This window comes from Labeo rohita, chromosome 8, assembly GCF_022985175.1.
Source record: "Labeo rohita strain BAU-BD-2019 chromosome 8, IGBB_LRoh.1.0, whole genome shotgun sequence".
Lineage (NCBI taxonomy): Eukaryota > Metazoa > Chordata > Actinopteri > Cypriniformes > Cyprinidae > Labeo > Labeo rohita.
This window is the reverse complement of record NC_066876.1, coordinates 34,272,100-34,298,935: the sequence shown is the minus strand read 5'-3', so window position 1 is coordinate 34,298,935 and position 26,836 is coordinate 34,272,100. Positions and strand designations below refer to the sequence as shown.

Here is a 26,836-nt window from a genome sequence, read left to right as displayed (position 1 = left end):
TGCTTCTTTTGGCTTCTGGATGAAATCTTTTTGCTATCCTTCCACAGACATTGTTTGCATAATTGTAGTGTTTTTAACATAACTAGTAAACACAAAATACCTTTGACTGTAAATATTAATATCATCTTTGGTTGTTGGTTCTCAGATAAGAGCCCCGTGACGACCCGCTCGTCCCCGTCCCCTCCTCCGAGTCCTGAAGACGGACACCCCAGCATGACCCTGGAGCCCGTGAGTCTGGCGCTGGAGAGCAGTAAGGAGAACCAGCACCCGCAGCACGCCGAGCCCCACGGAGGGAAGAGCACGCCGGGCATGATGGTCCCGCAGCAGCCCCATACGCCACTGGGCATCCAGGAGCTGGTGGCCATGTCTCCGGAACTGGACACGTACGCCATCACCAAAAGAGTGAAGGAAGTGCTGACCGACAACAACTTAGGTGATTTACAGCACGATATACACAGCACACACACATTTTTTTTTTCAGTTTTTGACACTACTGTACAAGAGTTTGGGGAATTTTATGCTAACTAAGGCTGCGTTTATTTGATCAAATGATGTTATGTTAACTAAAAGGCCGGATTGGTAACCTCTGTAAGTTTTTGTGTGTCTACAGGTCAGCGTCTGTTCGGAGAGAGCATTCTGGGATTGACTCAGGGTTCAGTGTCTGACCTGCTGTCCAGACCGAAACCCTGGCATAAACTCAGTCTGAAGGGCCGCGAGCCGTTCGTCCGCATGCAGCTGTGGCTCAACGACCCGCACAACGTGGACAAACTCAGAGACGTCAAGAAAATGGAGAAGAAAGGTAAGGGAACAGAATATTTTGAATATTTATTCACTTATAATAATACTTATTCAGTTTTTCAGTAAGTCTGTGATTACTTTTGTTATTTACACTGACCAAAATTATAAACGCAACACTTTTGTTTTTGGCCCCATTTTTCATGAGCTGAACTCAAAGACCTAAGACTTTTTCTGTGTACACAAAGGCCTATTTCTCTCAAATATTGTTCACAAATCTGTCTAAATCTGTGTTAGCGAGCACTTCTCCTTTGCAGAGATAATGGCATATCAAGATGCTGATTAGACAACATGATTATTGCACAGGTGTGCCTTAGGTTGGCCATAATAAAAGGCCACTCTAAAATGTGCAGTTTTATCACACAGCACAATGCCACAGATGTTGCAAGTTTTGAGGGAGCATGCAGTTGGCATGCTGACTGCAGGAATGTCCACCAGAGCTGTTGCCCGTGAATTTCTCTACCATAAGCCGTCTCCAAAGGCGTTTCAGAGAATTTGGCAGTACATCCAACCAGCCTCACAACCACAGACCACATGTAACCACACCAGCCCAGGACCTCTACATCCAGCATCTTCACCTCCAGGATCGTCTGAGACCAGCCACCCGGACAGCTGCTGCAATAATCAGTTTGCATAACCAAAGAATTTCTGCACAAACTGTCAGAAACCGTCTCAGGGAAGCTCATCTGCATGCTCGTCATCTTCATCGGGGTCGCGACCTGACTGCAGTTCGTTGTCGTAACCGACTTGAGTGGGTAAATGCTCACATTCGATGGCGTCTGGCACTTTGGAGAGGTGTTCTCTTCACGAATGAATCCTGGTTTTCACTGTACAGGGCAGATGGCAGACAGCATGTATGGCGTCGTGTGGGTGAGCGGTTTGCTGATGTCAACATTGTAATGTTGCAAGGATCTGTACACAATTCCTGGAAGCTGAAAACATCCCAGTTCTTGCATGGCCAGCATACTCACCGGACATGTCACCCATTGAGCATGTTTGTGATGGATCGGCGTATACAACAGCGTGTTCCAGTTCCTGCCAATATCCAGCAACTTCACACAGCCATTGAAGAGGAGTGGACCAACATTCCACAGGCCACAATCAACAACCTGATCAACTCTATGAGAAGGAGATGTGTTGCACTGCGTGAGGCAAATGGTGGTCACACCAGATACCGACTGGTTTTCGGACCCCCCCAATACAGTAAAACTGCACATTTTAGAGTGGCCTTTTATTGTGGCCAGCCTAAGACACACCTGTGCAATGATCATGCTGTCTAATCAGCATCTTGATATCCCACACCTGTGAGGTGGATGGTTTATCTCGGCAAAGGAGAAGTGCTCACTAACACAGATTTAGACAGATTTGTGAACAATATTTGGGAGAAATAGGCCTTTTGTGTACATAGAAAAAGTCTTAGATCTTTGAGCTCAGCTCATGAAAAATGGGGGCAAAAACAAAAGTGTTGCTTTCATAATTTTGGTCAGTGTATGTGCTTATTTTGGTCACACATTATTTTAAGGTCCAGTTCTCGCAATTAACAAACCATTAACTACGGCTTATGCCTCAATAAACTGCTAATTTGCTGCTGCTTAGTAGTTAGTAAGGTAGTTGTTAAGTTCAGGTATTAGGGATGTAGAATATGGTCATGAAGAATAGGTGCTTAATAAGTACTAATAAACAGCCAATTTGTTAATAATAGGCATGCTAATAAGTAACTAGTAAATAGTGAGAATTGTTCCCTATACTGAATAGTTAACTAAAAATTACAAATATTTTTTGTAATTAAAATAAAGCTTAAAATAAAATATAAATGTTAGATGAAAAACTCAAAATGTTAAATGAAAATGCTAGCTTGACAATACTAAAATACTAATTACTAAAACTGAAAAAAGCTATAAATAAATATTAAATATAATATAAATATACAAATACAAATATTATTATTATATAATATACTAATACAAGTATAATAAAATATATAAATATAAGTTATATAAATAATATATAAATATGAATAAATATTAATATAAAACTGATAAAAAGCTATAAATAAATATTTTAAAAAAATGAAAATTTAAAAAAAAAACCAAATTCTTTTATATACTATAATAGTATTTATTATTTTGAATCTGCTTTTATTTTCAGTAATATTTTGTTTTCAGTTTTAGTAATTTTGTTATACATTTCTGTCATTTTTATTTGTTTCTGTATTCATTTTATTATAGTTTTAGTTTTATTAATTGTAGTATTTCAACTTAGTTTTTTTTTTTATCTTTATATTATGCATAACACTTTAAGGATGCGGTTGATGATACTTTGTAAATATTTTGTTTGGTTTTTGATCCAACTTTTATTATTTTATACTTTCAATACATTTTTATTGTGGTTTTAGTTTTATTTTAGAGTTTTCAGTTTTATAAATTCAAGTTAAAGTTTTAGTAATTTTTTTTGTGCATTTGTCATTTTTCTTTTCTTTTTTAATTCTTGTTTTTATTGTAGTTTTTGTTTTAGCATTTTTAGCATTTAAAATATTTTGATATACTTTTGATACATTATTATTGTTGTTTTAATTTTGTTTTAGCATTTTTGTTATAAATTCAAGTTGAAGTTTTAGTGATTTTATGTGCATTTGTCATTTTTCTTTTTTTTAAAAAAATCTAGTATTATTGTGGTTTGTTTTAGCAGTTTAACTTAAAATATTTTTCTATACTTTTAATACGTTTTTATGATGTTTTTTTTTTATTTTAGCGTTTTCAGTTTTGTTATAAATTCAAGTTTTAGTGAATTTATGTGCTTTTTTCATTTTTGTTTTTGCTTTTTAAATTCTTGTTTTTATTTTAGCATTTTAACTAAAATATTTTGATATACTTTTGATACATTGTTGTTGTTTTAATTTTATTTTAGCGTTTTCATTATAAATTCAAGTTGAAGTTTTAGTGGGGTTTTTTTGTGCATTTGTCATTTTTCTTTTTTTTAAAAAATCTAGTTTTATTGTAGTTTTTGTTTTGTTTTTGTTTTTTAGCATTTTAACTTAAAATATTTTTCTATACTTTTAAAACATTTTTATCATGGTTTTATTTTTATTTTAGCATTTTCAGTTTTTGTTATCAATTCTAGTTGAAGTTTTAGTGAATTTATGTGCATTTGTCATTTCTGTTTTTGCTTTTTAAATCTAGTTTTTATTGTAGTTTAGCATTTTAACTAAAATATTTTGATATACTTTTGATACATTATTATTGTTGTTTTAGTTTTAATTTAGCATTTTAACTTGAACCATCTTTATGTAGTTGTAATAAATTTTATAGTAGTTTTAGTTCTATATTAATTTTAGCATTTCAACTTAAGCAGTTGAGCACTGTGACAATGCAGTTATCATCATTTGTGAAGTCTGAAGTGCTTTAATACAGAATGTCTTGGTTTTGTCCAGCGTATCTGAAAAGGCGATATGGTCTGCTGAGTCCCGGCTCAGACAGCGATTCCCCCGGCGCTCATTCAGACTGCATCAGTCCGGGTCTGACCCCGCTGGAGCTCTGCCCCTTCAGCCAGGCCAAGAAACCGCGCGTGGTGCTGGCGGCCGAGGAGAAGGAGGCTCTGAGGAAGGCGTATCTGCAGGAGCCGTATCCCTCTCAGCACACCATCGAGGTGCTGGCCGCCCAACTCAACCTCAAAACCAACACCGTCATCAACTGGTTCCACAACTACAGGTGCGAATCTGCTCTGTTCCGATATTTACCTCTTAAAGGATGTCTAGAAGAGATGGCAAAGTTGTGTTCAAACTAATGGGAGTTTGGCTCCACCTGCTGGATATTTAAGGAATTAAAAATTGAGAGAAAATAAAAACATCTAACTACACCTGTATAGCACTAACAGTGGCGTGAACTTTCAACATACCCCTGAATTTCAGATTTTAATGTTTTTTTCAATGACTAAAATTTTTTAGGATGTAGTATCCCTAAAAAAGCTGTTGAACTTTAATTGAAAGCAGCAATGAGCCATATTTCTTATTTGATCCAAATGTTTTTATTAATAAATTCATTTTAAAATATTCATTTTCAGATTAAAACTGGATTCGCTGAATTACACATATATTACACAATGTAGTAAGATCCTGTGTTATTTTAGGCTTATTTATGTACTATTGTAGTGTTTAATATTTTAAATTTGATTTATTTTATTTTTATATATTTTTTTATTTTTATTTAATTTGTTTTTCATTTATTATTATTTTTATATTTCTATATATCATTAATTTTTATGTTTTAATAATTTCAATGTAAATTTATTTCAGTTACTCATTATTTTTCATACAATAACTAAATTTGCTGAGTTACACAATTAGTGAGATTCAGTGTTACTTTAGTGTTTATTATATATATATATATATATATATATATATATATATATATACTATTGTAGTATTTATTAATATTTTGAATTAACTTTTATTTTTATATTTTCAGTTTATCGTATTATTTTATTTCTAATTATATGTATTCTCACCATTTGTATTATTAAAAAAAATTCAGTATGGCTAATTTATTTTAGTTTAGTTTTATTAATTTATTATTATCACTTAAATTTATTTATTTCAGTTTTTTTTGTATACCATTTATTATTTATTTACTATTAAATGTATTTATTTATTATTCATTAATATTTTAAATTACCTTTTATTTATTTATTTAGTTAGTTTTTTCAGTTTATGTTTTATGAATTTTATGTGCTTTCATAATTTTTTTTATATATAGTTTTTAATTTAGTTTTATTTTAGTTTATTTATTACAACTCTTAATTTTTTTTTAATATCCTTTTGTAGTATTTATTAATAGTATTTATTAACATTTTAAATTAACTTTTATACTTTGTTTTTTATTTTTCTTATTGTAGTTGTCTTATTTTAGTTACACTTTTAGTTTAGTTTTTGTCATTTCACCATTTTTTAATAAAAAAATTAAGTTTGTTGTTTATATACCATTTATTATTTATTTATTATTAAATTAGCTTTTATTTATTTATTTTTTTTAATAATTCTTTCATAATTGTTTTTTTTTTTTTTTTTATATATATAGTTTTAATTTAGTTTTAATTTAGTTAATTAATTTATTATTACAACTCTTACTTATTTCAGTGATTGTTTATTTTTCAGACAGTAACTGGATTTGGTACACCCAGTGTTATTTTAGTCTTGTTTATATAGTATTTATTATTTATTTACTATTAAATGTATTTATTGGTTTATTAATATTTTGAATTAGCTTTTATTTTTGTTTTTACTTTTCTTATTTTAATTTCAGTTTAGGTTTTATTAAATTTGTTATGTGCTTAGTATTACTCTATAGTTTTAACTTTTTATTTTTATTTTATTTTTATTAATTTTCTATTTGAACTTAAACATATTTTGTGCTTTTGTTCATTCTTATTAGTTTCTAATTTCAGTTTTGTTTATCTAATATTTATATATATATATATATATATATATATATATATATTTTTTTTTTTTTTTCAAAAACAGTTTTAGTTGCGAATAACAACTGTTTACTCTGTTTTTATCGTCATGGTCTCAACAGGTCCCGTATGCGGCGAGAGGTCCTGATGGAGGGCCTCCAAGACAACGACACCGACGCCGAGCACAACAACTACTCCCCGCTGACGTCCCACAGCCCCGCGTCCGACCGCGACGACAGGAAGCAGCCGTCGGCCATCCGCAGCCGCCCTCTGAGCGCCGGCCCGCGCCGCTTCGCCGTCAAACAGGAGGCCGGCGAGCCGGACGAAGACGAGGAGCTCCGCGTGCGGCAGGCCAAGTGCTTCTCCGTCGGCGTCCAGTTCGCCCAGCTCAAAGGCGACCCGGAAAGCTCCCTCCGCGTCAAAGACGAGGAGCCGCAGAGGAACAGCCACGAGGCCGAGGAGCTGGAGAAGTCGCCCGAGGATCCGGTCAGCTTCAAGGCTTCGTCCGAACCGTCCCGCAGCAGCCTGGAGGTGTCGCTCAACTCGCCCTCGGCCGCGTCCTCGCCCGGCCTCATGATGTCCGTGTCCCCCGTCCCGTCCTCGTCGGCCCCCATCTCCCCGTCGCCGCCCAACCCGCCGGCCCCGAGCCATCATCACCCGCCGACCTACGGTCTGGAGTCGCCCTCGCTCAACTCCAAACTCAACAAAAGCACTCAGAGACGCAACGAGAAGATGGCCAACCTCAACAACATCATCCATCGCCTGGAGCGGGCCGCCAACCGCGAGGAGACGCTCGAGTGGGAGTTCTAGAGAAGATCGTAAGCGTCAGATCTTTATAAACACGTTTTAGGTATTTTGATAAAGTCACTTTGGATTCTACGTCGCAGCACTAGCTGGTTTCGAGGAGCGTTAACGTAGCGGTGTCATGAAATGCACACTGACGTCTTGTAGATTGCCACTGGGTGAGATTATTAAATAAAAGACCTCTGTCTTAAGCCATCAAAAAGCACTACTTATTTAAAAACAAACAAACAAACAAAAAAAAAAAGAGAGAGACAATGACCAAATTTGCTAATTTTTGAATAGCAGTTTTTCAACTTTTGTCTGTAAGACGGGACAGCGAAGTCAAGTGACGTGCGACAGCTTCACGTTGACCGAGGGATAGTCCTAAAAGACTCTAAATAGTGAACATTGCATATGTATTTAGTTTCTTGGTGACATGTTTTGGATCTTTTGTTATACAAGCGTACAACGTGTGATTGTGTGTGTTGTAGAAATCGTCTGCAATAGCCTTCTCTGAACAAAGATGTAGCATGGAACATAATTTACCCTCTATTTCCTCTCTAGATAGTAACCTGTGATATACTTGAGCGATACTATAAAAAGAGAAAAACGGCAAAAAACAAGAAAAAAGGAAATGTAAAAAAAGTCGGTACGACGGTAGATGCATTTTTGATTTTGTGAACGTGTCATTTTTTTATTTTGTTTGTGTTTTTTGGTTGGATACTTTGAGGTTTTACACCAGGGCTCTTGTGCGCAGTTTACACACTGCAAAAATCTTTCTCTTACTCTGGATTTTTGTCGTTTTCCAGTACAAATATCTAAATAGTCTTTAATCAAGATTTGAAAAAAATCTATCATTGGGATGAGAGAAATAATCTTGTCTTGGGTTAAGTCATTTTTCTTATCGCATTGGCAGGTATTTTTCTTGTTTTAAGCATAAACTCACTTTTTTAAAATTTTATTTCATTTTATTTTTAATTATTAGAACATTAAGCATTAAGCAAATTTTAGGGGGGGGGGGTTTCAGAAAACAAAGCTTTATATCAAGTCATTTTGATTCTCAGTTGAAACATTAATCAAAATCAAGCGAGTTTTTTTTTTTTTGTAATAAAACAAGAAAAAATATCTATTGGAGGATAAGGAAAATAATCTTGTTTTGTGTTAAATCTTGTTTTAAGTCATTTTTCTGAAGATAAAAGACTGATTAATCAATTAATCCGTATTGTTTTCTAGTACAAATCTCTCATAAATATTTCAAATTTATTTATTATTTTTTGAATATTTTGAATTAGCTTCTTTTTTTATTTTTCTTATTTTAATTTTAGTTTAAGTTTTATTCATTTTAATTATTTTAATTAATTTATTGTACCATTATGTATTTATTTATTTTTCAGAAATCAAGGCTTAATTAATTTTGGTTCTCAGTTGACATAAATCAAAATTAAGCAAGTTTTGCTTAAAATAAGAAAAAATATTTATCAGTGGGATAAGAAAAAATAATCTTGTTTTAATTAATTTTTCTTGTATCATCAACAGATATTTTTCCTGTTTTAAGAGTAAACTCAGATTTATTATTTTTTATTTATTTTTATTTTTATTTTTTTTTATTATTATTATTTTTTATTTTTTTATTTTTTATTTTATTTTTTTTCAGAAAACAAAGTTTAAAGTTGGATTTTTTTTTATTATTTTTTTTTTCATGAAACAAGGTTTCAAGCCATTTTGGTTCTCAACTATAACATTAATCAAAATTAAGCCAAAATTGTATATATAATTGTGTGTGTGTGTGTGTGTGTGTATATATATATATATATATATATATATATATATATATATATATACACAATTATATATAAAAAAATTAAATGAAAAATTAATCAATTATAAATAAATAAATAAATATTAAATATAGATTTTAAAAAATCATCTGTGAAAAAATCATCACAATTAAGTGAATTTATGCTTAAAACTAGACTAAATATGTCAGAGTGGTAATAAAAAAAAGTTCCTTTTTAATTAAGTTTATTTTTCTTAACCCACTGACCGATTTTAAACAAATCATTTAATCATTTAATTTTAAGGCTTTTTTTGTTTGTTTGTTTTTTCAGAAAGCAAGGCCTAATAACTTAAGTCCTTTTGCCTCTCAGTTGAAACCAGTTTTTACTTAATTTCTTTAGAATAAATGTATTTTTCTTGCCCCATTGGCAATTTCTTTTCTTGTTTTAAGCATAATGTAAGTAAAAAACTCAAGTAAAAAAATTAATTTAGTCTTGTTTTCCAGTATAAATACGTAAACATACTTAAATTGAGATTTAAAAAAAATATTAATTAAAAAAAATCTAAACTGAGTTTTTGCTTAAAACAAGGCAACATATGTCAATGTGGTTGAATTACATTTATTTTTCTTACATTTCTTATTTTTCTTTTTTTTCTTATTTTTGATGAATTTTTTTTTGTTTGTTTGTTTTTTTCAGAAAACAAAGCCTAATATCTTAAATCATTTTGCTTCTCAATTGAAGCATTAATCAGAATGAGTTTTTTCTTACAACAAAACAAAAAGTGGGCTAAGAAAAATTATCACTTCATAAACTCACTTCATTTTAATTTTTCAGTAAGCAAGATGTCATATCATAGCTTCTCATATAAATGTATCTTGATTTTTAAGATATTTAAAATGGAAAACGAGTCAAAAATACTAAGTAATACACTCTTTTTTGCAGTGCACATCTCAATAATTCATCACACCTGTACCTCACTGTCCCGACGAGCTGGTCTCACACAAACACACACGGGCCAGTGCACTTCTTACGTCTGAAACGTAGTTTTCCGCCCAAGGGTTTGGATATAATGTAAGCCTCAAAGACCAGCGACTGGTGGGGTGGGACGGGTTTTCACGGGGAATTGTTAGCATGCATATGTTTTAAACTGATCAGTGATGCAGTCGTGGTCTCGGGTGGCCAGAAACTTGTGTTCTCATTTTGTGTTTTGTCCCACATGAGAGTCGTGCGTCTCTGCAAACTTCCTCCGACCGTCCTCCTCCTGAATGGAACAGCGTGAAGTCTGCTCCTTCGACGTGAGGACTTGTGGAGAATGACTGTATGTTTATCTACGACGGTGTGACGCTTTATGTTCAGGTCATTTTATAATTATTAAGACATATTTTAGCAGGGAGTTTAAAATAAATGCACTTACAATTGAATTATGACATACTGGACATCAGATGAGAATCTGTTTTTAGTGTGCTTTAAGTGTTTATTTCGTATCCCATGAGCACTTGGTCTACTTTGCTGTATTTTAGTGATTTTGATACTGATTTACAGGTGCTCTTTCTACTGCAGCAGATTCACTGAAGTTTTACTAAAAGATCAGAAACACACTCTGTGCAAGCATGCAAATGCAGATGTGAATGCTTGGTCAGTGCATTTTAATTTATTATTTTGTTTTTTTATTTTATTTTTTTACTTTATTATTTTATTTTATTATTTTATTTTAAAAGCATGCATATTGTTTACCTGACAGGTATATTTTAAAAAGAGGGCATGAAATTGAGGTTAATTTCAAAATTTTTGGCACTTAAAGTTGTACTACTCAAGGGTGCAACAGAGTTTCCTTCACTGCAAAAAATGATATTCTTACTCAGTATTTTTGTCTTGTTTTCTAGTATAGACATCTAAAAGAATTGTAATCAAGATACATTTATGCAAGCGTTTTTCTTATTTTATTTTCTTATTTTGTTTTATTTTATTTGATTATTTTAATTGTTTTATTTTAAAAGCATGCAAAATGTTTATTTTATTTTATTTTATTATATTTTATTTTATTTTAAAAGCATGCATAATGTTTACCTGACAGTTACATTTTAAAGAGTGGGCATGAAATTTGGCACTTAAAGTTGCAATTCTCAAGGGGGTGATAGAGTTTCCTTCACTGAAAAAAAAAAATCATGACCTTACTCAGTATTTTTGTCTTGTTTTCTAGTACAGACGTCTAAAAAAAATTAAATCAAGATACAAGTGTTTTTATTATTTTATTATGTTATTTTGTTTTATTTTTTACTTTTTTATTTTGTTTTTTTTATATTTTATTATTTATTTATTTATTTATTTTAAAAGCATGCATAATGTTTATTTTATTTTATTTTATTTTAAAAGCATGCATAATGTTCACCTGACATTTTAAGAAGTGGGCACGAAGTTGAGATTAGCAAAATTTGGCACTTAAAGTTGCAATACTTAAGGGGGCGATAGAGTTTTCTTCACTGCAAAAAAATCATGATCTTACTCAGTATTTTTGTCTTGTTTTCCAGTACAAAGATCTAAAAATTACTAAATCAAGATGCATTTACTTGATGTACAAAATGAAGATATTAAGTCTTGTTTTCTGAAAGAATCATGAAAATGAAATGATTTTCAGCTTAAACAATAAAAAAATTCCTTTCAGTGAGGTATGAAGAACTGAATCAAATACTAAACAAAGGGGAAAAAACTTAATTTTGTATTATCTACTTGACAGCTATTTTGTATTTTTAAAGCATGAATATTTCAGCAAACAAGACTTAAGTCATTTTGCATCTCAAGTAAATGCATCTTAATTTCTACTGTAAAACAAGACAGAAATACAGAGCTAAAAAAAAACAATTTTGCAGTGCAATATGAAGTATTTCCCTTCTAGCAGAAACTGGGAAACAAACAGATTTTTAGCATTTTTAATAATAGAAATATTTGTGTTTAATAATATCAATTTACGTAATTGCATTCCCCCTAGAAGTGTACTGAGGCCCTAATGGTTATTCTCTATGATATTCAGGATGCTATAAACGACTAAGTTGATCAACAGATCCTAGATTACAGTTGAGATGGAAGAGTGAACTGGCAGCTGTTTTGCGCAAACGTTGCATCAGTAAATGACACTTTTCGCTTACGCTGATGGAAACGCTTGCATTCGCATGCTTGCGTAGAGTCTGTTTCAGGTCCAAAGCTGAATAATACTAAATCAGAAGCAGATGTTCGCTCACGAAACGCAATCGAAATCCGAAAACAATGACCAAAGCAAAACAAACACAGTTTCTTGAACTGAACGGCCCGTTTGTTTTGCGCAGCTCTCTCACGAAGCGTTCATACGGCATCTGAAATCACAGAATGCGTCAAAGTTGCGTTGGATCGATCCAGATGTTCTTCGTTGCTGCTGAAATGCTGTTTTTTTATTTACGAGATTTGAAAACACTGACGTTCCTTTCCTGCTGTCTCATGTTTTATACTGGATATCCACAGCTCCTCAGTACCACAGCAGAAAAACACACGCAGCACTTAGGAGAAAAAAACAAAAGGTGATTATTATTCCGCATTTGCGTTCCTCCTTCACGTCTCGTTGAGGTTGTTAGAAAACACTTGCACATGTCTTAAGAGTACTGAGGATGGGATCTTAAAACATATGTAAATATATATATAAATATTACACATTTACTGAAAGGGATATATCTTAGGTCCTCGACACTAGCGTGCTGATGATATTTAATAGAGTGTACAGTTATATTAACCAAACACATAGAGCCAGAGGTGGTCTGGCAAGCTTGCCCATGTTCTAGAAACTTCTCTCAGGGTAGACTTGCTTCTCTAAGCTTTACAAAACCTGTCAGGTCACACCACTGGTCGACGTTTACTGTTCCTAACCGCCGTTTGCTTTTCTTTCAGTGTTCTCGACAAAGTGTAAATCTAATGGGTCGTGTGATTTGTATATCTGATCGATTGGAAATAAGAATCTCATGTACTATAATTCATACTCTTATGATGATTATTAAGCAGCCAAATTTAACGAAAGGTCCAGGAAATCTGAATGCATCTCATCTGAACGCTTGTGACTCTCACCGTTTCTGCTGATTCAACTCAAACAACAACCACTACTTGTTTTTTATCTCCCATGTTACTGTTCATCTAATAAAAATCTCTGATGACAACTGATTTTTTTGGCCATTCTAAACTGCTTTCATTTACTGTTTGTTTCCTTTTTACCCTTTTTAAAAATTTAAATTAAAGAATGTTTGTGTTTACTGTACTTAAAGAATTCAGCACTTACAGTTAAAAATTTAAATTTAAAGGGTAAAAAGGAAACGACTGTTTCCTTTTACTCTTTAAATTTACATTTTTTCATTTAAATTAAAGGGCCGAGAATGTTTGTTTACACTGTATTTTAAGAAATCAGCACTTACACAGTTTCACTTCGGTTTATAATGGAGGATACAGTGTGCTTTCCACAAATATGGTACACTTTGACTTTTCTTAGAGGCACAAAATGGATTTTTTTTTTTTTTGTGTGTGTTGAGAATTATTAGATGACAAATTATCTCATAGAAAATTAACATAGCATGAAAATTAAATCATTAAAACATTTTAAACCCTTAAAATGTCCTACCTCAGAGGTCCTGACCATCAAACTCATGAGAAAAATGTCAGTTTTGACACTTGTACGTCAACTATTAAAATCCAATGGAATTAAATTCAGTTAAAGTCATTTTTATGAGATGCAAACACTTTTATGATTATATAATAATATAATGTTAGCATCCCTATATAATATATTCTGTTTTCAGTTTAATTCAAAGTTTAAGTCTTTTTTTTTTTGTGCATTTTAAGTATTTTTTATATGTATCTAGATTTTATTTTTATTTCAGTTTTACTTTATTTTAGTACATCACGTTCAACTAAATTAAAAATGAGAAATGTTGCTGAAATTTATATTATAATAATATAATAATTAAATATAATAATAATTAAAAAAATATATTAACTTTTTTTAATTCAGTTAATGTTTATAGTTTTTGTTTCAGGTTTACTTTATTTTAGCACATCAAGTTAAATTAAATTAAAAATTATATATATATATATATATATATATATATATATATATATAATTTTTTTTTTTTTAAATACTTTTAGTTTTAGTTTAACTACAGTGAAACCCTGGTCCCAGAAGACCTCAAATAAAATAAACACAACATAAAACAGCTCATTTAATATGTAGTTTACCTCCTGAGGAGGATGATCAACATTTTATGAAGGTGAAGCGCCTCCTTTCACCAGTCACTTGCTGAAAGAAAAAGAGCTTGGTTTTGTTAAGCATGTTTTGCACCATATTTGTGGAAAGTGCCATTCCAGTCTAATAAAATTAGAGGTCATAAGTAACTCGGGCCAAAACAAGATTACTTTAATATCTCTGGTGCTTCAGTGTGTTTGTATTTGAATTATCCCAGAGCCCTCAGAAACACTGGCTTTTTGTTTATTGGAATATTAGTAATTAAACAGCCTCAACGAAGAATTAAAAAACTGTCAGATTTAGTGTGTGACTGTGTGTGTGTGTGTGTGTGTGTGTGTGTGTGTTTGTGTGTGTGTGTGTGAATGAGGCTCTGTGATTGAAATCTAACACAAGGAGGCAAAACTCTTTGGTTGTTCCTCTTTTGTGCTGAAATTCTGGTTAGGTAATAGCATTTTTTTCCCATCCAATTTCCTGCAACGTTCTGGTGTGTTGGCGCACATTTCTCATGACCTTATGGCAGAGCACTTAAAGCTTTGGTTGTTAAAGAGAGGACAAATAAATGTCAAATGTCATGTGTCTTTTAATCACATACAGTATGTACCGAGTCATTATTGAATACAGTACATCATTGTATAAACCTACCTTGTCTGTGTGTTTTTTGTTGAATGTTGTACTTTAGTTTATTAAGCAGTTTTATTAGTAAAAAAAAAAAGCTTTACATTGGTAGCGTTAAATGACTGGCACATAAATGCTTATTTTCTTGCCATTTAATGATTTAAATTTTCCATTAAATTGCCAACAGATGTATAGATTTGAAAACTGATATTTAACATTTTTATTAATTAGAAATGCGAGCTATGAACTCGCAATTCCAAAAGTTCACAACTGTGAGATAAAAAGTCACAATTAACTTAAAATATACTTCAAATATACTTTAAATAACATTATATATGTAATACATAATATTATTAAAAAGAAGAAGAATTTTCTTAATTCTGAGAAAAAAAGGCAGAACTGTAAAATATAAACTTAGTTGTGACTATAATGTCACAATTGCAAGATATAAACTGAGGGAAAAAGTTATAGAATTGGTGAGATAAAAACTCAATGTAAAACTGTAGTTATAAAAAACACTTTACTACAGTAAAACTATGGTTAATTTTGTATACTTTCTTTGCATTTGTTTTTGTGTACACTTTCTTTTTTCTTTTTGTTTTTATAAGTATGGCTTAATGATTTGATGTTTCTATTATTCAATAAAAAAGCAAAGTCAGAAAAAAAAGATTAATTTTAATCTGGCTCTGAACTCCTGATCTGAAACAAATGTTTAGCTATAGGCACTCTGAAGTCACGAACTGAATCAAATGATTCGCGAATCCGCTCCGAAGTCCCGAACTGAATCAAATGATTCGCGAATCTGCACCGAAGTCTCGATTAGAATCAAACGATTCGCGAATCCGCACAAGTACGGCTCACTCCGCTCCGAAGTCCGAACTGAATCAAATGATTCGCGAAACGCGCTCCAAAGTTCTGATCTGAATAATAATTTGCGAACCACTAATTAAGATCAGGACAACGAGCGCAGATTGTGAATCATTCAGTCCGCGAAATGATTTACGAACTAACTCCACAGTCGCATCTGATTCAAATGATTTGCAATCCGCGCTCTGAAGTTCCGATCTGAATCAAATGATTCGCGAACCCATTCCGAAGTCCCACCCTGGGTCTCAGTGCGCATACTATCCACCCTATCTGCCCTAAATAGTATTGAAAATAACTACGACCACAAAGAATTTAGGATGGATAGTATGCACATTGGGACACAGGCCCAATCTAAATCAAATGATTCGCGATCCACGCTCCGAAGTTTCGATCCGAATCAAATGATTCACGCTATGCGATCTGTGCTCCGAAGTCCCGCTCTGAATAATATTTCGCGAATCATTTCAGATTGGGACTACGAAGCGCGGATCGCGATCCGATTAAAGCGCTTCGAAACACTGAATCATTTTGCGACGCAATGGTTTAACTGATTCGCAGTTTGAAAAAGCTAAGTTCACCCATCACTATACGTGCTTTTTAAAATCATTGCAAGCGATGTGGAAATTCGAAAATGAATGGCTATTTTGATCAGTTATTTTATTTATATATTTATTTTTGCTAGTGAATCGCTTCAACTGAACGATCGAAGTCACTAGTTTGAATCACTTGCAGCGGTTCCAGCGTAAATGACTCACTCAATTGATTTGGTTTGTCTGTTCCTCATTTCGCGTGTTCAGCCATGTTTACGCGACACTGTAGTAAGCGAAAAAAGTATGTTTACCAATAAATATAAATTTTCCCATTCCTGAGATAACATCCAACACAAATATACGAACATATTCAGGTGAGGTAGCCGGTTTACTGCTAATTAGTGACACACTCCATGAGCTGCACCTCAAAATACATGTTGCATGGAAACATTGTGCATTATGATCGGGTTTGTAGCGTAATTAACCATATTTTAAACTGTTTGACCACTGCTGTTCAGTTGGTAACAATTCAATAGGAAATCATTCGCAAGCATCCAGTCATATCATACCACCGAAGTGAATGTTTAATTTATACTGGTATATGCTGTAATAAATATTTGAGAAATGACTGTATCTGATTGCATTATTCTATACAGTGATAGTCAATGTAAAAAGAGCAAATGGGAGAAACAGATGAACACATGAAGAGGGTAAACTTTATCATTCAGCTGAACTGTGCACGTAAATTATGCTTCTAGCCTATTTACTTTAGAGGTTACACGCACATATATTTAATTGTTTAAACAAAATTTTTGCTAGGGAGGGACAATTTAGTCGCTGGATAATGGTAGGAACACGTCCTAAGCATCCCTACTAAATTCTACGCCCTTTTTTTTTTTTTTTTTTTTGCCAAGGTACAAAGCACAAAAGTACAAAAATGTCAGCATTATACATGTATATCATGTATATCATAAAAAATAATAAAATACAAAACAAAACCTTTAACAATATAAATTAAAAAGATGAAACAAATTGACAGTTTTAGAAGCCTTAAGATTTTTGGATGATGAACCTCTTTTTTAAAAATGATAAATAAAGGATTTTGTTGAGTGAATTTGCAGCGGTGAATATGAAATTTTGCAAGTAGTAATAGTAGGTTGATGATAAAATATTTGTTAATTTTATCTTTTTGTATATTAAAGAAGCCAAACAGTACATCCTTAAAAAGCAAAGAGAAACCCTGGAGCACATTGCGATTGATAATATTAGAGAATTCAATTCAAAATCGCTGTGTGTGCGGACAATCCCAGAAAATATGCACATCAGTTTCATTAGGGTCACCACAAAATGAACAACTTGTATCTATGTCTGATTTATACCTTTTCAGAAATACTTTAGCAGGGTAAAATCTGTGTAACAATTTGAATGAGATTTCTCTAACCTTGTTGGTTATTATATATTTCAAAGGCAGAGTCCATACTTTTTTCCAATCGATATGATCAAAAACATTCTTCCAATAACACATAACATTATGAAGTTGTTACAAGCTCCTTTTGAAAAAGAGATCTAATCTTATAGTTGCGTGATGAGGGATGTGACAAAAAGCATAGTTTCCCTACTGGAAATTCAAATGGGTCTAGAGAAATAGGTAAAGTATTGGGTGATCTAACAGAGTTCTTTAAAAGCATAACAGCTCCTTTAGGAATAGCATCCATGACAATGGAAAATTCTTTGGGAGTTACAGGAAAATCAAATTTACATAAAAATTCTTCATAACTCAAAATAAGACCTTCAGAGTTAAATAACTGGGAAACAATCAAAATGTTTTTCTCAAACCAATTACTAAAAAACAAAGATTTTCCCTTATATACAATGTCTTGATTATTCCAGATGAAGTACCGGTGAGGGGAGAAATTGTGCTTAAAGATTAATGACCATGCAAGTAATGCCTGTCTATGAAATTTAGATAAATTGTAAGGGATTCTAGCAATGTTATAATTACATATCAATAGGAAAGGGAGACCACCTCATTTGGAAAAGAAATAATTGGGGATAAAATTCCAGATTGAGGTCGGGTTACACAAAAACTACCTAATCCAATTAATTTTGAAAGTGTTGTTCAAAGAAGAGAAATCAAGGAAATTTAACCCGCCATACTCATACGTGTTCATTAGTACAGACTTCTTAACATAATGGATTTTGTTTTTCCAGACAAAATTAAACAACATTTTATCAACTGATTTACAAATTTTGTTATCCACATATAGAGAGAGAGCAGCACATGTAAGTCTGGAGATACCCTCTGCCTCTCAAGGTCAAGTCTCTCTGCAACCATGCATTAAATCTTTTTTGGGCTTTTATTATAATCGGGTCAAAGTTCATGGTACATCTTTCATTGTGGTTTTTAGTAATCACAATGCCTAAGTATGTAATTCAGATTTAATTGGAATATTATAAATCAGGGGCGTCGCTAGGGCTAATCATTCGGGGCTCGAGCTGAAGTTCTGAAGAACTTTAAAGGCAATTTTCTCAATATTTTGATTTTTTTGCACCCTCAGATTCCTGATTTTTAAATAGTTGTATCTCGGCCAAATATTGTCCTGTCCTAACAAACCATACATCAATGGAAAGCTCCATTGCAGTGATTTCAGCGTCTGCCGTTTCACTAAATGAGGGCATAAATACATTAGTCACTTCATGAGCATTTCACTGTTTCATTTGAGTAAAACAAGCGTCAAATATATACACAGAAATGTAAAGGTATTCACGGCAAGTCGGCAACCCATCAAAATAAAAGTTCGGTTTAAGTTTATTCATCATTCAGTATAATGTACGTGCCTACTACTACTACTACTATTAATTAATAAAAATCTATACATTTTGTTCACACAATATTTCTTCCATGTTTTATATTTTAATAGTAAATCCCCTTTATTTGCCAAAAATAAAATATAATTTTTATTAAAAGATCAATTAAGTCAATATTTTATATCTTTATCTGATAACCAGAAAAATACACAATACAGAATTCCATAAGGCTATCGTAAAAATAAATAAAAGCTGTTTTATGCATTCAAATAAACAGACATGCTAAAACATATTTGGTAACAATAAAACGTAAAGTCAGAAAAAATAAAACATTTTATAGGGTCCCAAACATGTACATTTTCTTAACTTTTGATAAATTGACGGTAAATTGTATAAGATTCATGGTTTTAATTAATTGCTAATTAAATAATTAATAAAATTAAATTTAACCATTAAAAAGAAGACCAGAAAAATTAAAACAGAAAACAGAATTTGAAAAAAAAAAAAATGGAATTTGGGGAAAAAAAAAAAATAAAATAGGGCCCTCTTTTTGCATGCAACTATATATTTGTTACAGTTATAAATACATTTTCAAATGTATTATTTTATTTGTCTAACATACTTTTGTATTGTTATAATTTTGCAGTGATTACTATTTACTATTGTTAATAGTGTGACAAGGTCTTTAACCCCCGGTTTAATGCCCCCGGACCCACCTAGTAGGATCCAGGTTCAACCACTTGTGTCTAACAAAATCTTATGTGAGCATGATGTGAGCTCCCACCATCTACCACTAGCCCCTCATGTTTTGGCACCAGCCCCGGATGTTTTAAAATCCTAAAAACGCCCCTGTTATAAATAGTAGATGCTGTACAATCTTTAATAGACATTAATTCACATTAACTTAAAATTCTACGCCCTTGATTCATTGGTCTCATCAACCGGTTACGACATCCGCTTCAAAGCTTGTTTACATATCCGCCCCTCCCCCACACGTTCGAACGTGTTGACGCAATCAGCGTCGTGACGTCCACACGTCGCGGTAGCTGCGATGACGACGGGATTCCACAGTGGGACGGGCCGATTCTGCAAATGGCTACGAGGTGCGATTTGTCAATTTATTCGTCGTTAATCTTCTCTCCTGCGGCTCGGAAGAAAGCGTACACCCGCTCTGCCTTGCAGGCTGCCCCCAGGTAAGTGAGCTGAGTGCTTTTGGCGCGGGATGTGGGTGTTTTTCGCTGTGTTTTGAGGCCTTATCTGAGGGGTCCGCCCTCCGCTCGCGACAACAACAACAACAACAGACACCGAAACGGGCCTCTGCTGAAGAGAAATGGCAGAAATGCTTCATATGAGCGCTAAAATACCACAGCGGTTTAGAGTCTGGTGCTGTTTAGATGGTTTGGTATAAGCTTGGCCGATGGCAGAGAAAGAAACGCGGCCTTGGTGCTCAGTTTTTGTCGGTACTTCGCTAGCGCTCCAGTCAGTCGGCGTTACAACCACCGCGCGTCTGACTGACAGGTCAAAGCGAGCCCCTTACAACACTTTACCATGGTAACCAGGTTTACCATATTGTTACAACAAAATCTGTCATTACACAGTATTCACCACGATTGTTATAAATAAGAAAACGCTCACTGTAGTGTTTGGATGGAAACTGTGGCCGCAGTGGTAAAAGTAATGTTTTACAAAATCATGATGCATCATTTTAGATTCCTTTTTTGTAAAAGTGATGTATAACATCAAGTTAGGAGTACTTTTGCAGCAGTAGCTGCCATGTTGGCAGCATAATAACATTTGCAATAGTTATTGTAACTACAGTATATGTTCTGGAAGCTTCTTGGACTTTTTTGGAGAAGATCCTGTAATTATTATGACTTCACAGTTGGAACAATAGCTGTATTAACTATGATATTTTGGTGGAGACTATGATTACCATAGATCATAGTCATTGATGCTTAACCTTTAACTGTAATACGTTAATAATCCTCATTTAATAAATTGTACTGTTTTATTCAAACAATATTTTAAAGACGGTTTTACTGTAGTAACAACAATAACTGCCATGGCAACTATAGTTTACACCCAAATGCTGTAGTTATTACCATAGCAACGGTTCCTAAATTATGGGATCCTCTTCAGGCTTTGCAAACTAAGAAGCTTTCAGAATAAGTGCAATTTTTTTCAGCAGCTTTGGTTTTGGAAGTTTTGTTCCCATTCATTTTGCCATAGGGATTTTTAAATTTAGAGTTATAAGCCACAAACCAAACCATCAGCTACGAGGAGAATCATAAGATTACAGATTTTGATTTGAATAAAGAAAAGTGGCTGAAAATCTGACCAAATGATTTAAAGGGGTAGTTCACCCAAAGATGAATATTCTGTGAAATCAAATGGTAGATTTTGACTTCTGTAGTATGGAAAAAAATACTATGGAAGTCAGTGACAACTGTTTACTGTTTGGTTACCAGCATTCTTCAAAATATCTTCTTTTGTGTTCAGCAGAATAAAAAACTCATACAGCTTTGAAACAAATTAAGGGTGAGCAGTTAATGACAGAATTAACATTTTTTGAAGATGAATTGTCCCTTTAACAGCTTGAGGGAAAGAACTACAGTTTTTTTTCTTCATGGCAGTGGACGGGTGCTAAAGTGTTTGGTGCAATTTGCTTGTCGTGATTCTCTGATTGGTTGATATTTCTTTTCATCATGGTTAATGTAGTTTTACCACTAGAAATTCCACTGTTGAACGTTGCTTATAAAAAAAAAATATGTTAAAATAATTCAAAAGCATAGCTCACAGAATGTCTTTCATCAAGAGCAGTTTCCGTGTGGAGAAAATCAGCTGAATTTTTACTACGGTTGCACTCCATATCCAGTTACCATAGTTTCACTGGGGTAATTAAGGTGTTTTTTAGGGACTGTGTGGTTGCCTTGGTGTTGCTAAAGAGAGGCATGTGTTGGGTTTGTTGTGTTTCTGTCAGATCCGCGTGGTGCTGCTAGATGATCCTTTGGCTCTTCTGCTGTGTTTTGGTGTTGGGTTTCTCCTGCGGGGTGAATCTGACTCATGGTGTGACTTTGGAATAAAATGCATGGTTAAAAGTCGAGTCAACCTGCTGAATGAGCACAAATGCATGACAACTAAACACAGCAGTAGATAAAACCTGAATGATTGTGTGTTTACACGACACTGACTGCGTGTCGTGGGCCGATTAATAGTAAACCAGAGTGACAGGAGGGCGGGTGGTTAAGTTTATGAATGAACTCATAATGATAAACATCTGTTCCTGCTCGGTTGTTTAGAACACACTCCCAAAGTATTTGGACAATTATGCCATACTTAAAAATGCCTTCCATTAGGTAAGTCATCTGTGCTCAAATCCTGCAGAAGCTTTCACTTTTCTTCATTTTTGAAGTCATAAAGTCTTTGAATCAGCTGGTGTTGTGATGATTTTTAGTGGATGAATGAAGTCTCCTCAATTTAATGCAGATGTTCTAGAAAAGTATATACATGTTCAACTAAAATTTCACAGTGTAAAATCATTATGTGTTAATTCAGACATTTTAAGGTGTCTAAATATTTTTTGTAACTAGGGTTGTCATGCTATGGAATTTATAATTTCAACATAATACCTTGAGAAATATTGATGTATTGAAAAGCATGTTCCAGAGTATTCCAGAGAGCCATGTTATAATATAAAATAATATATTTTCAGCCTATTTTTATGATAAGAAGTCACATCATATCACAAAAGGTAGTTATTTAAAACACTCGACTAACATTATAAAGTAAATTTATAGTGAAATGGAGTGAAATATGTTATTAAATGTGTATTTTGTTGGACAAGAGGTTTATGAGGATTTATTATTAATTTTAATGCTTATCATTACATTGCAGTTTGTGTGAATGTGCTGTCTGTGAGAAGAGATAGCGAGAAAGAGCAGCTAGTTTAGCTAGTTTATATGTATAAATATAAACAGTTTTAGATATTTCATTGTCAATATGTATTTAAAAAAAAATCAATATTTTTGACAACACCAATCAGAACTATTGTATATTTCCCATTACTACTGAATCTCCAGAACCACAGCAAATTACATCATTTTGTGAAAGTTGTTAATGTGCGATTTTGGATATGTGACCCTTTTTTAAATTGAGATTTGTACATTATCTAAAAGTTGAAGAAATAGGTTTTTCATTGATGCATGGTTTGTTAGGATAGGACAATATTTGGCTGGGATATAACTATTTGAACATCTGAAATCTGAGGGTGCACAAAATCTAAATATTAAGAAAATTGCCTTTAAAGTTGTCCAAATGAAGTTTTTAGCAATGAATATTACTAATCAATAATTACGTTTTGATACATTTACGGTAGGAATGATTAATGATTTTTGGCATAAAAGAAAAATCAATAATTTTGACCCATATAATGTATTTTTGGCTATTGCTACAAATATACCCATGCTATTTACGACAGGTTTCCAGGGTCACAAATATGATGAGGTAAAATGCATGTGTATCACAAAATAATGAAACTTAAATTGCATATTTTTTCTAATAGTTTAGTTTCAATTTTTTTCTAGTTTCTGTTATTTCCTTACAGGATGCATGCAAAAAGACAATATGACAATTCTAGTTTATTGATAAATGTGTTTACATCCATTATAACCAATTCTTAGAAAGTGGCATGATTTGAATTGTTGCAAGTACAAATAAATGGCAGCAAAATATAAACTTGCGTCAACCACAAATGTGCCCAATCATATTTAAATGAGACAGTAAGTTGCGTATTTTGCATTAACAGTGTGTTATCCGTTGGTGTTTTAGTAAAATGAAAAAATGTCCCAGCGGTGGTTTAGGAATGAGAACACAATGCTGATTGACCTTCAGGACAGTAAAAGTGACATCTGAGATGGACAGAAAAACACTGAATGATTCTTCTGTCCACCAGCAGTCAGTCGAACTGAATGGAAGTGGAGAATTCACTAGAAAGCCAGTTTTTCTGAATACCCATTACAAATATGAGACCTGTCATGCGGAATAAAGAGAACATTCTACCTTAAGCCAGGCTCACACTACAGGATTTTTAAAATCCTAACCGATTATAAAATCTGGTTGCAGTGCACACATAAGGAGAATCTTTGCAGATCATCTTCCCTGAAATCTTAAACATGCACACACAAGATTTAAAAATTGTGGTGCATCACACACTACAAGATATTATTAAAGATTATCATGACAGAGGGAGCGCTTTACGTGATCTTACGCAACAGATCGTCATTTCAGCAACTAATGTTTACAAATGTTAGTGAGCGTGCTAGCAGCTTTATGCACTCGACCGGTCTGTTGAAAACTGAGACGATTTTACTCCAGAGCTTTCCTTGCTCCATGCGGTTGTGGTATGTTTTCAACATATTATACAGATAGTGTTACTACAAAAACATAAGAAGCAGTTTCCTCCATCTCCACTATCCAATGGACTGTACAGCAGCTGTTTTGCGGTCGCGCATTGGCTGTTGTGAAAGTACTGACGTAATCATAGCCGTGATCATCCCGATTTGAAATCCTGAATATCAAACATGTTTGATATGATCGGGGCGGCCCCAACTGTGTGAGAGCAGATCGGGAGGTGCAAGATTCGGTCTGTGAATGTCTCACATTACCAGATAATCCATGCTAAACCTCGGGGCCGATCGAGGTGCTCGACAAGATTTTTGCTCCGATTCTTGGAAGGGGAAAATCGAGCTAAAAATCCTGTAGGCTTTAACATATGCCTACTTTGGATATGGGCCATTATGGAAATTGTCTGGCACTGAATAAAACTACTTTTGCATGTTGAACTGTTTTCATGTACCACATTGCACAGTCATTTGTTTGGGCCATGAGACTGCATTACAGCTGTAAGACACTTAAAAGCCAATCAGATTAAAGACAGACTCCTCAGCTGTAGTAAACATGAGTGTTTGCTGGTTAGAGATATGTTTTATCAGTAGTTTCCAGATGGCTTCAGTGTGTCCTTCACTGGAAGCATGTGTTTGAAGGTTTTTGCATAGGGACGCTGTTGCCCTCTGGCCATAAACCAACTGAACTCACTCACATATGACTCTCAGGAGACACACAGGGTCACTGAAATTGTCCTGTACATGACGTTGTGTACTTCTGCTCTGTTTAGTCTTTGACAACTTGGGTTTTGTTATCTTCTGCGGAATGGCAGCATCTCATTCTGAATGCGTCTTTAGTTAGCAGAGCTTCACAGATAGCTTTCATAGGAAGAAAAATAAAAACCGGTTGGTGTTGAGGGTTGGTACAATTCCAGAGAAGAGAGAGCAATGATACAGTGCTTCTCATTTGAATTTTAGGTCTGTAAACTGTGCTTGTTTTCTTCCCAGCAAACTTCATGTATGTCATGTGGCATTTAGTTCATATCTGTAGTTTTGAAATCGTAAGTGTTCTAATCAGCAATTAACTGATGAGTATAATGACACTGGAGATTAATGACTCTGTACGTTGTGGCCTCTTTTCATAAAACTCAACCCAACCATATGCGTCAGTGATTTGATTTCACCACACAAGCATTTATGGACAGCAAAGTACCATCAGCACCAGGACAGCTATATTTACCAAAGTGTGAAAAGCAGTATTGTCAGATGTTATGCAATGTTTGGAATGGAGAGTGATGGCTTGAAAAACTGTAGTCTCATTTTTTTTTTTCTCATGTCTCTCCACAGGTTTCAATGTCATAACACTGAGTGACGCCAGCAGTGTGGGAACGTCCAAAACAAACCTCACCTCATTGCTTTTAGGAGTTTGGTAAGACTTAAGTTACATGTTTGTGCATTAGGACTGGATGAATATTTTTTTGCATTTTTCCTATGTTTAATATGTATCTTAATGTGTATTCACACTGAAATGTCTTCTTTGTTGTTGTTTTTTAACCAAACAGCCACTATTGCTAGTCTAAAAATCAAGTGAAAATAATTCTAGCATGTTTTGCATCTGTTTTTCTGTAAATGACCACAAGAAAGGATGATAATTAAAAGTGAAAACATTTACCCACATTAAAGTGCCCCTATTATGCCATTTCAAATATGGTCCAGAACATTATCCAGACCTAATTCGATTGAAATGGAAAGTTTTGGGAATCCCTAACTGTTTTTTTCATCATACAGACTGACGTCTGCAAGAGAGAGCGAACGAGTGGTAGAAGACACGACAGTGTTGCACCCGCACTCCTTCACCGGGGCTATGGTAAGCAAACACCTCGACATCTCTCTCTTTCCTGCGTGTGACTCCCAGGCATTGGTTCAAATGCTGAATCGGAAACTGCTCATTGATTTCTCAGGCTTTTAATCAGCTGAAATGAACGCTGCTCAGACAGTGTCAAAGTCCCGTCCTGACTGCTGTCTCAGCGCAGATCAATGCCCTCTTTAGACAGACAGATGGGATGAATGGATACATGTGTGCTAGTGTCATCAGTGAGCGCTGCGTTATAAAACAGTTCCGGCTCCAAATTCTGATGAGATGAAGCACGTTCACAGCTGTTAGATGCATCAAGATAGAGGCGTCTAGATGCACCATCTGTGACCAGTAATTGATTTTTATATTACTACATCTTCGTTTAGTTCCTTGGCAACTAGTGAACAGCCTTACAGTCTGTAATAATGAATTAAGAATGTAAGAATGAATGAGTTGTTATTACTGCTTTAAATTATCCTTTGAATCATATTGCTTTTGTAGCCATTATATTGTTCTGAATTACAGTAGTTTTAGTCACTATGCTTTGCATTATAACTAACAAAACTCCTTAACTACGGTAAAATCACTGAAACTGAAAACTAAGCTTTATTATGAACCTTACATTTTGAGAGGATCTAACCGAAGCAGCATTTACTGTGCTATTTGTGTTTGAGACTGTATATGCCTGTGTTCAGTCAAGTGTACCTCATTTTCTTGTTTGCTGA

The 26,836-nt window shown here is 33.8% G+C and overlaps 2 protein-coding genes across 3 annotated transcripts in view; both read left to right on the top strand.

Annotated features, from left to right (window-relative positions):
- The window catches only part of cux2b (cut-like homeobox 2b), a 219,452-nt gene extending 211,233 nt beyond the window's left edge, over positions 1 to 8,219 (top strand). For both annotated transcript variants that reach the window (XM_051117900.1, XM_051117899.1), the window contains exons 19-22: positions 146 to 433; positions 611 to 799; positions 4,226 to 4,502; positions 6,366 to 8,219. In XM_051117900.1, coding sequence (XP_050973857.1) covers positions 146 to 433; positions 611 to 799; positions 4,226 to 4,502; positions 6,366 to 7,053 — 1,442 coding nt within the window. In that variant the 3' untranslated portion in view covers positions 7,054 to 8,219. The remainder of the gene's footprint in view (positions 1 to 145; positions 434 to 610; positions 800 to 4,225; positions 4,503 to 6,365) is intronic.
- Positions 8,220 to 19,901: 11,682 nt separating this feature from the next.
- Positions 19,902 to 26,836, top strand: part of mtmr3 (myotubularin related protein 3) — a 45,346-nt gene continuing 38,411 nt past the window's right edge. Inside the window, 3 exon segments of the mRNA XM_051117902.1 lie at positions 19,902 to 20,068; positions 25,604 to 25,685; positions 26,045 to 26,123. Coding sequence (XP_050973859.1) covers positions 26,121 to 26,123 — 3 coding nt within the window. The 5' untranslated portion in view covers positions 19,902 to 20,068; positions 25,604 to 25,685; positions 26,045 to 26,120.